Genomic DNA, 13,843 nt, shown 5'->3' on the forward strand with positions numbered 1-13,843 from the left:
TTATTTTAACTTATCATTGACTTTATAACTTATTTTCAAGACATGATGTTATTATTTTGACTTAATGTCTGATTATATCAAGATAGTATGTCATTATTTTAATTTAATATCTCATTATTACAAGATATTACACCACTATTTCAGCATCTCAGCAACTTGTTATTTCAAGAGAGTATGTTGTTATTTTCACTTAAACCTTGTTAGTTTGGCTGCATTTTTTAATTCAAGATAATATCTCATTCAGCTTAATGTCATTTTTGATTATTTAACTTAATATTCTGTTATTTCAAGATAGTATGTTGTTAGTTTAATAGTTTCTTGTTATTTCAAAGCTTTTGGCTTAATGGCATGTTGCTTCAAGGTAGTAGGTTGTTATTTTAAATTAATATTCTGTATATATTTATGTAATAGGTAAAGTAATAAATGTATTAATAAATTGTATTAATAATTGCAATACATTTTCACTCCTAACCTTTAAAATGTCATGGCCATAGCGCTCGTTTTAACTGTTTGAATTGGACACACTTTTATTTATACATAGATAAACCAAAAAATGATTATTAGGTTTGGTCATATGAAATGTCAGCACAACAACTGTCAATTATAATGTATACATTATGATGATCTAATCTAATTAATCTGATTCATGATGATCTGATCTAGAAATAATCTATAACCATGCAGTAGTAGTTAGTATGTGTTATACTGTTAACACTATTTTTCTGTAAGAAAAATGTTGACCATCACAGGATATTAAATGAAGTTACATTTAAGTTACTTATATACATAAAATTATTATTTATTGTACTATTTGTATTATTTATACTTTTGAAATTAAGTTGTCGTGTCTGAATATAACTCTTTAATCCACAACTGTGGATAAATCATAAATAACCTTTTTGTCCTGAGTGTAGTTAAAACAAGTCATAACTGTCCACAACAGAAATTCACATAAACACGATTTGAGCTCATGTTCTTAACATACTGTGTGTGTACATCAGAAAACAAGATTATTAAAAGGAAATGTGATTTTGTTGCATGTTGTATACAGTAAATGAAGCTGTAAGTAAAGTTACAACCATTAACTCTAAAAATCTAACTGTCCTCATCTATTCACACCTTTGTGTATGAGTTTAGTGCGACAAATTCTGACAGATTTGCCCTAAAACTGAATTAATTAGATGTTTTTTTTTTTGACTGCATTGCTTTGAAAATGTAGTTGCTATACTGTCCTGCATAGAATCTCTAGATAGCACACACACACACACACACGCGCGTGCATGCACGTATCCAGCCAACGTCGGCACAACGTGTGCAAACTACATCTCAAAGTTGCCTCATGCAGCTTTAATTGGGAAGATGCCGGCACACTGTCCTTTAGGATCACTGTTATGGATGTTCTTAATATTCTGTTTTTTATAGCTTTGGACAAGTCAGAATATTTATTCATTTGCTGACTGTAGTGTGTTGTGGTCATGTGTTAGCTGGCTAAAGAACAGAACAAAAAGTGGGTTATGATGATTAATCACAGGAGGAAAGCTGCATGAAGGGAAAGCTGAATTTTCTCATCATATTATGATTGTGAAGATTAAATTAATAATTACTATGAGGAAGTCAGTGGTTTAAAGCACATGTTATACTCCAGGATGGCTGAAAATAGTTGGAAAAAAAATTGTGTTGTTGTGCCGATGCTGTCCCAATTAGCAAAGGATCTAATGTAATTTATGCCTGTGATGGTGTATACACGATATCTACATTATTGTTATGAGAAAATATAAGTAGACACTGATACATCAGATTGAAAATTTATTTTCATATAAAAAGACACTCTATGAAAACAGTAAAGGACTACTTTGTACAATCTTGTGTGTATAAAAAAAAAACAGAAATGGGGCAAAGGGAACTTTCTCTGACAGCCATCTGTAGCTTAGGGGAAAATCGCTGGTTGTGGAAGAAGCCTCGGGTTCAAACAAGATGAAATATGGGGGGAAAATAAAGGTCACACACACATTTATATATATAATGTCATGTTGGGCTATTTTTTGTGTTAGCTTTTGTTTGCATACTCATGTCAATCATATGTCACAACACGCATATGCACACATTTTCAAATACATATTTCAATAAAATAAAATATACTGTAAGGCAATTCTCAAGTTTTTTTTTCTTTTTCAAGATCAATACAAGTATATATATATAAGGTAGGGGCAGTCTGGGTTAAAGTCATTGAGAATACAGTTTCGAGGGCTAGAATCAGTAATCTGAAAGAGATCGGTTTCATTTAATGCATGGAACATTTCACTTTTACCAAAAAAAAAAAAAAAAATTAATCAATCAAACAAACAAAAAAACACTCCAAGGTACATGCGGTTTTAGAAATAAAGACCAGAGTGACAAGAAAGAAAGTGTAAAAATGAAAAGATAGGCACTGTTAGTGAAAAGAAGGGAGTATATAAGTCATGTATTAAAAAGAAACAAGAAGTGTGTGAAGCGTACTTACCTTGGTGCTCTTATAATTCAAAGCAATGCTAATGCTAGCTTAGTGCTCTTACTTGACAAAAGACTGAAAGTACTTGTGCAATGTCGGCTTGAGCATTAGTTCAACTGAGGGTGTGTAAAATGATCACTTCACCCTGTTGGCAAATTGTAGAGGAAAGCACTTTTAATCACAGTGGAGGGAAAAGTGTTATTTCCTGTGACACGTTCTCTATTACTGCAGATGAGTTCTTAAGGTCAAAATGGCGCAGTCTTGTATTGTGGTCTGTGTCTATATGATGTAGTGACTTCAGGGATCTTTGAGCAGATGGTTGTTGCACCGAGCAGGAAAATGTCAGGACAAATTGTCAGCCCCAAAGGTAATTATCTCCCTCTCTCCCCGAGCCTCCATGTGTGGTTACATCAGCCTACACAACTGGCCTAATTGGTATGAGTTGCAGTGGGAAGGAGGAAACAAAAATGACCTCTATACTCAGTTCAGTATTAAACCTGAGCCTTCAGTGCTGCGGTGTTAGCATAAACAGAAAAAGTTTTGGTTTAGCAGGGTTAGATTAAAACTTACATAAGTTGCTAATGTTGTTTGTGGGATTTAGGAGTAACACAAGCAAAAATTTATCGGAACTCTAACAAGCATAATATTGTTTAACTTGACGATCTTTTTGAGTAAATGAATATTCTCCACAAGGGGTCCGTGGAGTGGCTTTGTAGCTTTGTGGCTTATCAAAAGTACAAAACATATAGCATTAGCGTATGACAGCCACAGTAGTTTTTAGTAATAATGGCTCCACTAGTGCATACAACATTGAGCCAAACATCCAAAAAGCTGATGAGTTAAAAGTGGCAGAGTGTGTGGCGGTCTGGGAAAACCCTTCACATGATCAAATTTTGACATTTTGAAAACTACATTTTCTTGAACTAACAATGTCTCTTATTGTATATCTCAATCACAAGTAACGTTTATACATTAAGTTTATACATTCATACACTACTACATTTATAACCTAATCTACTTATGAAATTAAAGAATTTTAAGGGTATAATAGGATATTATTATTATTATTATTATTATTATTAATTTATTTTATTAGCATCATCTACATCAGTATCTGTCTCTGCACCTGAAGTAAAAGTTACTCACGGCATTTAAACACAAGTCTCGTCTATGTCTCTTCACACTTCTGTTGGCTAAATTTCTTGTTATTAATTCCTTTTTATTAGGTTGTTGACACATTTGAAAAAAGTTGTCCACTGTCATCTGTACAGTGTGTAAGCGCTCTTCTCTATTCTGATGATGATGTGATGGTGCAGGAGCACTGTAGACATCTTGACACTTGGTATCTGAAGACAAACTGATATCTGATAAGGCTTATGTTCATTTCACTATGGCTTGTAACTGCATGAAAATGTGATCAAACTGTGAGGACATCATAAATAGCTAGCAAAGTTGTAGACATTTTTATTCAGACTGACTTTTACCGCTGTGTTTGTTCAACTTTGTTAAACTGCATTTGTAGGCAGACAGCCAAAGCAAGGTTATAAAGTAGCCTAAATAAAAACAATTTCCACATTGTTATGGCAAAATGTATTTATGTTTTCGTAAAGTATACATTTCAAAGTATATTGTTAGCTGAAAAACTCAATTTTCCCAGACTGCTACACAAACTTAAAAAAAAATTATCTTAAAAAAAGCTGTAAGATTCAACATTAACAAGGGGAGCACAAACAAAAGTCCAAAGAATTTGAATTGTGTATTCTTGTTATTTGGTGATTTATACAAATTCTGACTACAAGACCTTGTATATTAATAAAAATATGGAAGCAGGTATGTTTTCTGTCAATGTTGTGGACCAAATTAGACTTCTTTCAGACAGACTGTCATAAGCTTTTTACATAAGTACCAGACTGTACTTTTCACTGTCACTGGTGTGCTACCATTAAGGGGACATCTTTTATACATTTAGTAGGCTATAGAACATTCACCTGGGAAGATGCATGTGGTGTATGTATGGCTTTAAAATTACATCAGTGGTCCTTAAGCTCCAACTGTGTACCTTCAATTATTTTCAAAGGTATAGAGTACTTTACGTTTCTAGCGACAAGGAAAAGTACAGTTCTGTACCTTTATTTCTGAGAGCATAAGCAAATGATGCCTTTGACCAAATCGATCACCAAATCGCTGTATTCCATTTTTTTTGTTGGGGTCGAGGTTGAGATCTGACCTCTGACCTTCCTGCCTTTCATATGACTTTAGCATGAGTTCACTACAGAGAAGAGGTACTCATGAGGGCTAATAAATCTCTCTCAGCCCTGCTGATGTAGACTCTGCTGTTATGGCATAGCTTAGCCTTTTACATTCCGTTATTGAGCCTCTATTACAAATGGACTTTGCGCTAACAGATAGTTTAGGGTCACTGGCAACAGACTTTATTTTCCTCCATTTTAAGTGGATAGCAGCCACTGAATCAACGCAGAATCAATAAGCACTTCAAGCAGCGGGTGAATGATACTACAGAGTGATACTGCAGGACGGCTGCATTTTATCTAGCAGAAATGGGATCTTCATGAGTGTTTTCAGCTGAGATGAACAGAAGGGAGGGTAAATTGAAACTATATATCTTTTTCTCATGATTATTAATCTTTTGTTATGCAATTGACTTAGAATAACACGCAATATATGACTCCTATAAATTTAAAAAACATGGAACATAGGGGAAAAAAAAACATTCACACAGTCGCAGAAGGAATAAAACCGTACTTGCACAGAAATCTTTTTTTTTTTAATCTTCCACTGTTTAAGCAAATGAATTAAACAATATTGGGAAAAATCCAAAAAATAAAAATGACAACTTCAAAAGAGGTTTGATTCTTGATCCTATTAATGAATCGTGTTAAACCTCCCCCTTCCCCCAAAAACAGAGAGAGTCATTTATTAGGAAAGACAGGACATAAAGGTGGAACAAAATCCTATGGTGCCGATCACATGTGCGAAACATGAGTACGGGGGTATTTTTTTTTTTAAATCTCTATAAAAAGGATGGTGCAGAAATATTTTTTTTTTTCCAAATTTCCAAATGTGTGAAAGAGAATCCTTTCCAGAGTAAAATCAAGACATTTCAGAAACAGTTTTTTAAAAATTTTCCCATATACTCTCCGAGCCCCGTTTTTGTTCACTGAAAGTGTCCATGTGAAAATATAGAAGTTTTTTTTTTAATGGTCTATTCTCGTAAACAAATGTATAATCCTTTTATAGATTCTCCTTTTGGTAAATCTCATTCCATTTATGCGTGTGTCCTTTCGGTGTGTGTGTTTCCTCACACTTCAGTCTGGAAGTCTCCCTCGGATGTGTCAGGAGTGTTTGCGGAGGAAGCATCCCAGGCTTTACTGTGCAGCTCCACTCGATCCATTTTTTGTCCGCCGGAGCCGGACGATGGCTCGGTTGTCATTGTCTTAAAGCTGTCCCAGGATTGCTGCTCATCTGCTGTGGCCTTGTCCTGTGTGTAAGCATACACATGTATACAAAAAAAAATCATTAGAAAAGACCTTTACTTACTACTTCTAACTACAGCTGTATATAGGCAGTACCATCTCTTCTGCATCATTAGCAGGGTTGCCAGATCTCAGCAACATTTCTAGCCTAACTACATCTCAAAAACACATAAATAATCTCAAACTAGCCCAGAACATTTTTATTCTTTTTCTCAATCTGTATGTATGAAACAAGTTTACCATCACCAGCTGCAACCATTGTCCACTCCATAATCCCCATTTCCTCTCCCAAACCTTGCAATATATCTTACAACAGAAATGGTTCTGTATATCGTAGATACACTGTCTGCACTTACACTTTTCTTTTGTTTGTCATAGCCTATACTTGCAGAATATTTTAATAGATTTTATTCGTATTATTTGCTTTAAAAAGATCTTGCCAACCACTGACTGTTTTTAAACTAGCCCAAGAAACAATCACTTGAAACCTGGTTTCAAACTACAATTTGGTGTAAAATCCATGACCCTGGCAACCCTGATCCTTAATTAGAAGGGTTTAAAAGTTTTGATCCCACAACACGTAACTATTTTATATTATAAATGATCAGTAACTTGATTTGAAATTTTACTAAGCCAGTATTAGCATGAACAAGAAATCATTTTAAACCACAACAAATCATTGTTTAATCATTACAGAAGCCCTCCTATAAAACGTATTTATTTAGCTTGGCCCTTAATCATCATAGTTGTATATGGTCAAATTTGATCGTAAAGGAGCAAATTCAGAGTGGTGCACATCAGTATTCAGACCTCAAGAATAACTATTGATTAAGTGGTACTCAGCTACTCAACTTTCCCTAAGTAAATATTAATAACCTTTGAACTTAAGTTCCCAGCTCTGAATATGGCCCAAAACTTTCCTGATTAATTTTTCAGTTACGTACCAAGGACATTAGTATACAAGAGACACAATAAAGTGCTGACCTTCATATAAATACTAAACCGAATTTGTATTATTTTGGCAGTCTGATTTTCTGTGAATACTTTCTTTCAGTGTTTTGTTTACATGAACTAAGGACTTTTTATTTCCAGGATGGAAACTTGGCTCACCTATATTTATAAGTTTAAAGGTTAAACTTTGACTTCAGTTAAATCTGACCTACAGTATTCAAGCTCTAAACATAGAATTCGTATTACTACAGAAAAGGATAACGGTTCAGTTTTTTGTAAAGTCGGCCTTGAACAGCCTTACAAAAACAAAGTATACTCCAATGACTGTATTTATATTTGCAGCAGTCTCAGACAAAAGCACCTGAACTGAATGCTATTTTCCTGCTTAGGTTTAATTCTTTCTTCAGATCTTCCACTTATCTTGTTAGACTGTTGTTTACTTTTTTTAACTGGACCAGTATCACAATGCCTCCATAAATTAGGGCACGTGTTGTGTAAATCAGATGTATATGAGGGTAAATCGGTGCATGGCGTATGCATATGACATGTAAATAAGTGACTAGTGGGGGAGCTTGCGGCTCAAATCATTGCTCATTTTGATGTTGTTTGACAGGTTCATGAATCAGACACAGATTTGTTCATATATTATTCCAAATCTGCACTTTTCTGACACTGGTGAACTGCTGAACACATACCAATACTTGTGAATATATACACCATTAGTGAATGCAAATGGCAATGTATACATGCTCCTAACACAGCGTTAACTCTTGTCACCTAATAACTAATCCTAACCAAATTTTTTGTCTTTTTTGACTATACAAATATACTGTATGATCTATTCAGGAAATATAATTTCAGATAATATGTTTTCAAAATTGATTCAGTTTGTTGGACTCAACCTTTTGAATCATACCATAACAGAGCATAATCATAATAAATGCATCACATATATATTACATAACATTTGTAATATAACATGTAATACATCTGACTGCCTGGGTATCATGATCATTCCCACTGAACATGCACTTCATTATTCATTAAGTATATACATTTTGCATTTATTTATAGATACTGTATAGACATGGTAATGGTAATATGGCAATATTAAATATTTAATATTTGTATATTTGAAATGGTAATATAATGTTAGTAATATAGTGATATTACATCAACATCAACCTTTTCCTTAAACATGCTGTCCATTGACATCATTGATGATTATCATGTACTATGAGTCATTTTCCTCTATCCCTGCTGACTGTATGTGGTACACATCTGTGTGTGCTATGAGGTGTAGTGTTGTGGTTCAGTGTGATCTGGTTTGTAAGAAAGGACTGCGAACAGAATGACGGGGATTAAAACACGGACATCTTTGCAAACACAAAACAAAAAAGACATGAATACAGAATTCTAGGGAGCCAAAATAAAAAGGAGTATGCAGCTGGATTTTTTTCTTTCTATTTTTTTTTTCAAATAAAACCTGCTTTCGGTAATCCCCACACCACTGCACTGTGCACCTGTCTAACCACCAGGGGGTGACAGCAACCTTATTGCCATTCCTCTAACGTAACATAATGACAGTTGGCAAAATGGATACAAAAGCTATGATCCTGGAGACAATTTGCATATTAAATGTTGGAGAAGGAATATTTTGTACTGCTGAAGAGTCGCTAATATTGGATTGGAACCAAACTTCATTCCTGGAAGCATGCTAATATGATTACGCTGCTTGTGAGAGCCGCCTCTGTCTCTCTCTCTCTCTCTCTCTCTCTCTCTCTCTCGGTGCTTCACAATGATTCCACACCATACTCCGTATATTTTCCCACCCATCTCTCCCTGTCAGTTCTTTCACTACTTACACTCAGTGAGTTCTTTTCACCACTGGCAGATGAAATGCTTCGTCGCTTTTCTCTCTGTTGCAGGAAAAAGGAGGGAAGAGAAAGAGAAGATGGGGAATCACAGTCACTGGCATGGTCTCTTTTTGGAATGTGGAGTCTTGGAGGGCTTGTGAGCTCCCTCTCTATCATTTTTCTCTGGTCTGTCTCAGTCAGTGAATGAAAATGACAGTACTGTTCACTATAAAAGCAGAGACCTGGTGCTGATTCCCTGCAGCACACGTAAACCACATCTACCCGCTAGAAGGAAGACTGCATGGAGGAAGCATTGCATGGAGGAAAAGGCAAACAGCCTACCTAACCCTGTTTGTATTTTCCTGGGCCCTAATTTAACACCAGTTAACACCAGCTGTTAAAGGACTGTGTCAGTTTTTTTTTTGTTTTCATTCTCATTATCACAAGGATCAAAAAGTCCAATATCGACCACTATCAAATCAATAGAATTTAGACTATTTATTTTTCCCAAACATCATTCCATTATTTATGATGAAAAACAAAAATGAATTGTTCTCTCAAGCTCTTGAGTCAACTTTTCTGCATTGTGTAACACACACACACACACACACACAAAAACATTATCCAGCATCAGTCTGCCCACTTTATTCATACATCCATTCATATTCAATAACCACTTTATCCGGGTCAGTGTCATTGGTGATGATTGCTTGACCATTTAGACCTTAAAAATCTTTCTCCATTTGTTTTCAATAACTAATTATTAGAAGCTAATTGTCTAATTTGTGTGTTGTACCAACTTTGACCCCAAGGGATCCCTAATATTAGTAGTATAGTTAGCTAGCACTTATCATATAAGGTTTAATTACAAGCTGGCTAAATGTAGCTGTATTTCTTACATTTGTACCTCACATTCCTATTAATCCACAATTAATAAGACACCATACATATGTCTAACATATATGCTAAACTTAGCTTGGGCTGAATACGGCTGAACAGAAAATTGCTGCAGGAAATTGCAGAGCTGTCTATCATTTGGCCCGAGCTGATTTTTAGATACATAAAGCAGAAAAAATAAAAAAGTGCAAACAGGCCCACTTCAAAATGATTCGTAATGTAAAAATATGTTTTAGCCTATTTAATATGATGTGTATTTATTTTATAGGCTGTTTGACTGGTAGTTTAGATTGTTTTCCCCACGACTCTATGGAGATTCAATGCCAAGCTGAAAATCAGGCTGAAATCAAGCTAGTGAAATCAGGCTAGTGAAATAATGTGAAATGATTTTCATTTGTGAGAAAAAAAGCACACTGAAAAGCAAAACCTGCACTGCATTGTTCTTATGTCATTAACTTACAATCTGGTTATATTTTTGTGTAGCATATTCATTACATTGTATACTGCAAATAACATATACAGGTGCAGATTCTGCCACAGTGTATGTTTGCAGCTGAAGACATGCAAGCAAACCCTTAAAAGACAACTGTCACTGATCATCAATGGTTGGGAATTTATTTTCTGTATCCTCTCTCTTTATACTGGTCAGGGTCATATTCTAGGCGTAAAGTGGGAATACACGCAGGATGGTACGTCAATGTTGTTGTTCTTTCGGCTGCTCCTGTTAGGGGTCACCACAGCGGCTCACCACAGCGGTCCACATGTTTGATTTGGCACAGGTTTCAGTGGCTGGGTTCAGGATGGTATGTCAGTCCATTGCAGGATTGGATTAAATAAAATAATAATAAAAAAAATTGATTCATATTAACAAGAAGTTACAAAAAAATCTCTAGCATTTAAAGAAGATTAACTGTTTTGAAAACCCATTTTGCCATTGGCCCACATTGTGTGTGTGTGTGTGTGTGTGTTAGTTAGAGAGAGAGGGAGAAGGAGTGTGTGTATGCTCTTGTTTACTGTACTTGTTATCTCAGATATCTTTCCTGGTGTACATATGTGTGCTCATTTTCTTGTGACTCTAGAGTGTTAGGCTTCACCATTTACTGAACCCTGAACAAGCTGGAAATCTGCCAACAGGTTTGTTTATTTCTTGACAAGTGGTAGTGAAATAGAATAAATAAATGTAATAGGGTGAACACCCACAAGTCCAAAAAAATCACAGATTTATTTAGCCATTTTCTCTACCACTTGTCTGGAAATAAACAAACTGCCTGACAGATTTCAAGTACGGTTAACAGGAGAAGAACAGGTTATGTATGCAACCATCGTTCTATGACTGCAAGGGCCGTTTCTTTCCGGGTTTGCTCATTTCCTGGCCAAATACCAATAGTAAAGTCATTACTTAAAGTCATTGACCATGTCCTCATGTGGATAACCTATAAAGGGTCCATTCTACGTCACATTTTCTAATTATATTGTAATCCCTTAGGCATCCCTTCCTTGGTCCCGGGAAAGATTCCAGATCCACATCAAACCCAACCAGGATAAAATGGTCACTGAAAATTCCCAAATATTCTTCAACAACAGCTGTGTACTTTATTAATATTATTTTTTTTCATATGTAATATTTTTCTAAAAATGAAGCTAGAGGAATATCATAGTCTAATATTTGTGCATATGATTCATTTTCTTTCAAACGAACAGCCCTTGGATGCAAAAGGAGTAATTTCTGTATACTACATGCACTTGCTTTTAGAGATTTGCAGCTTGTGCAGTGTGATCTTCTGTAAATATACACTGTGGCAAAACATACACCCACATATGTTACATGCACAACACAAAAATAAAATACCTAAACATATACACTATGTAAGAGGAACCAAACGGAGAACATCAGCATAAGCACATAATTACGATATGATACTGTCCTAAAATATGGGAAGGATTTTTACTGACAAATGCTGATCCTAAACCTTGATTAAAGAAAGTCAAAGAAATTTGTTAATGTAACTCCTAGGACCTGCTATGAGCTGTAAGTACTTTTAGTAGTAATTCTGGATACATTGATTAGGGGTTCAACAATTGGTGCAGTAGGAATGAAGAAACTAAGAGCCAATAAGAAACTGTAAAAAGTCTTCCATTATATGGAAAGTAACGTCTCCTGAAAAATGATGCTTTCAGGCCCTTTGCCAAGTGCTGTCACTGAATAATGATTACTTTTCAGTGTGGCATGATTGCAACATATTGATGAAAGTAAAATGCAATGCATTCATTTCTGACAAAGTCAGCATTTATGTCTTTTGAAAAGAAATACTCTGCTGATTATTTTTCACTGGAGAGATTGAGCAATGTAAGAGTGATGCGATGGTTTTGCTTTTCAGCGTGCCATGTTTTCTGCATGTCAGTAGTGAAAAGCAACACAGTTTGTTTTAGTGAAAAGATTCCTTTTCAGTCTGCCATGGAATCTTATTCATACAACACTGCTCCTAGGGAAGCATAGCATTGTATTAAAAAAGCTTAGCTCGGGGTGTGTTTGCATAAATACTTCTCGACATATCAGGGGTACTAATCTCTAATGCACTGTGCGACTTTGCTGTTTGTTTACCATGTAGTGCTGGCTTGTGGTTGTGCACCATTAAGTGCTTCAAGAATTAAACAAATATACCAGGGAAGCATGAACTGTCATGGTTAATGCCCTTGATACTGAAAAACTGGTGCACAGGAGGACCAGGTAATAGCCACAGTTTACTGTTGCAAAATTAACATCTAGACAGCCTGATGTACTAGCAATTTCCAATCACGAGAAGCATAATGCAAAGGTTCTAGAGAATTTTTTTCCACAGATTTACAGTTACTCCAGAAATTTGGGATTTAACCAATGAATCAGTGATATCCATCATAAGAAAACCGTGTATGTCCATGTTTACTGTGGACAATCCATGTACCTTTATTTAAAATATGAAAGAGAACACTGACTGTCTAAATTCTGTTATCGTGGTTGGATTTATTTAGTAAAATATGCTCTATAAAAAAGTTTTTTTTGTTCCTTAAAAATTAGAATTGCTTGTCCTGTGTAGAGTCTGTAATATTTAATATACACCTACTCACTCTTGCTCATACAAGCATATTTAAGAGTCCAAACCAATTCTACTCCCAAACAGCAAGGTTTCTACAAGAATGGCACATATTTCCACATCAGTAACAGATACCCCAGCTTCATTCACCATTTACCAGTGGGCATCCAGACTTACTCTGGGTGTGTATTTCACTTTGCCATGTGCCCACTGTTTACACTACGCTCGCTGTTAAGTCTGAGAGGAAGATCTGGCTGAGAATGGTGTACAGACTTCATCTAGCCAGTACAACACAGCCCCCTGTGGGACTCTGCGAGACTCTTACAGACCTTATGACATTGATGTGTGAGCTATGCATGATTAGAGAAATAATCCCTTGTAAATAACTATGGCAAGTCAAGTCCTTAAGAAATACTAAATTTACTATGCTGTCATTCACACGCAGGCTTGTTATGTTTGGTTCGATTGCCATATTCCCTCAGCCCAAGCCCTGCAGCAAATATACAGCCCTGGGCTCTGCACACCACTTGAATAACACATTATCACTATTTTTTTCCCTTTTTACCCTTCAAGGCTTCTGTACATCACTGTGGAAGCCCTGAACCACAGGCTATAAAAAAGACCTTCAAGTGTTGTCATTATTTCAACATAAAAAGCAAAGTTTGATATGTTATGTCATTATTACAACTGAATATCTCATTAGTTTGACGTAATATCAATAAGAAAAATTTAAATATTAGCTTACGAATGTTATTTTATATGCTGTGTCCCAGATAGTAAATAAGCCCCATTGTTTTAGTGGAATTCAACTGACACATATACATATACATCTAATGTAATATAATGAAATTAATTTTTGAAGTTTTGATTATTATAAGCAATCCATGAAACCAGACACAGTAGAGTATATACAGGTTTTATGGTAACTCCCAGGGGGCAAAGCTGCTACTCGTCTGTTTCATTTAAAATGCAGACACTAGAACATTGTACATTCACATTTTATGGAGTCAAAAAGTCAATTGAGATAATGAGATATTAAGTTAAAAATTAGAAAAATAAGTAAAAAAAAAAAAAAAAAAAAAAAAA

At 35.2% G+C, this 13,843-nt stretch overlaps 1 protein-coding gene across 10 annotated transcripts in view; it reads right to left on the reverse strand.

The window, feature by feature from the left end:
• Nucleotides 1-1,793: 1,793 nt before the first annotated feature.
• The window catches only part of adgrb2 (adhesion G protein-coupled receptor B2), a 394,590-nt gene continuing 382,540 nt past the window's right edge, over nucleotides 1,794-13,843 (reverse strand). For 8 of the 10 annotated variants that reach the window (XM_053231516.1, XM_053231523.1, XM_053231522.1 and 5 more), the window contains 2 exons: nucleotides 8,799-8,852; nucleotides 1,794-5,987 (listed from right to left, as the gene is read on the reverse strand). In XM_053231516.1, coding sequence (XP_053087491.1) covers nucleotides 5,808-5,987; nucleotides 8,799-8,852 — 234 coding nt within the window. In that variant the 3' untranslated portion in view covers nucleotides 1,794-5,807. The remainder of the gene's footprint in view (nucleotides 5,988-8,798; nucleotides 8,853-13,843) is intronic. The other 2 variants (XM_053231519.1, XM_053231524.1) reach the window with 1 other exon arrangement.

The sequence above is a fragment of the Pangasianodon hypophthalmus genome, chromosome 29, assembly GCF_027358585.1.
Source record: "Pangasianodon hypophthalmus isolate fPanHyp1 chromosome 29, fPanHyp1.pri, whole genome shotgun sequence".
NCBI classification, from domain to species: Eukaryota; Metazoa; Chordata; class Actinopteri; order Siluriformes; family Pangasiidae; genus Pangasianodon; species Pangasianodon hypophthalmus.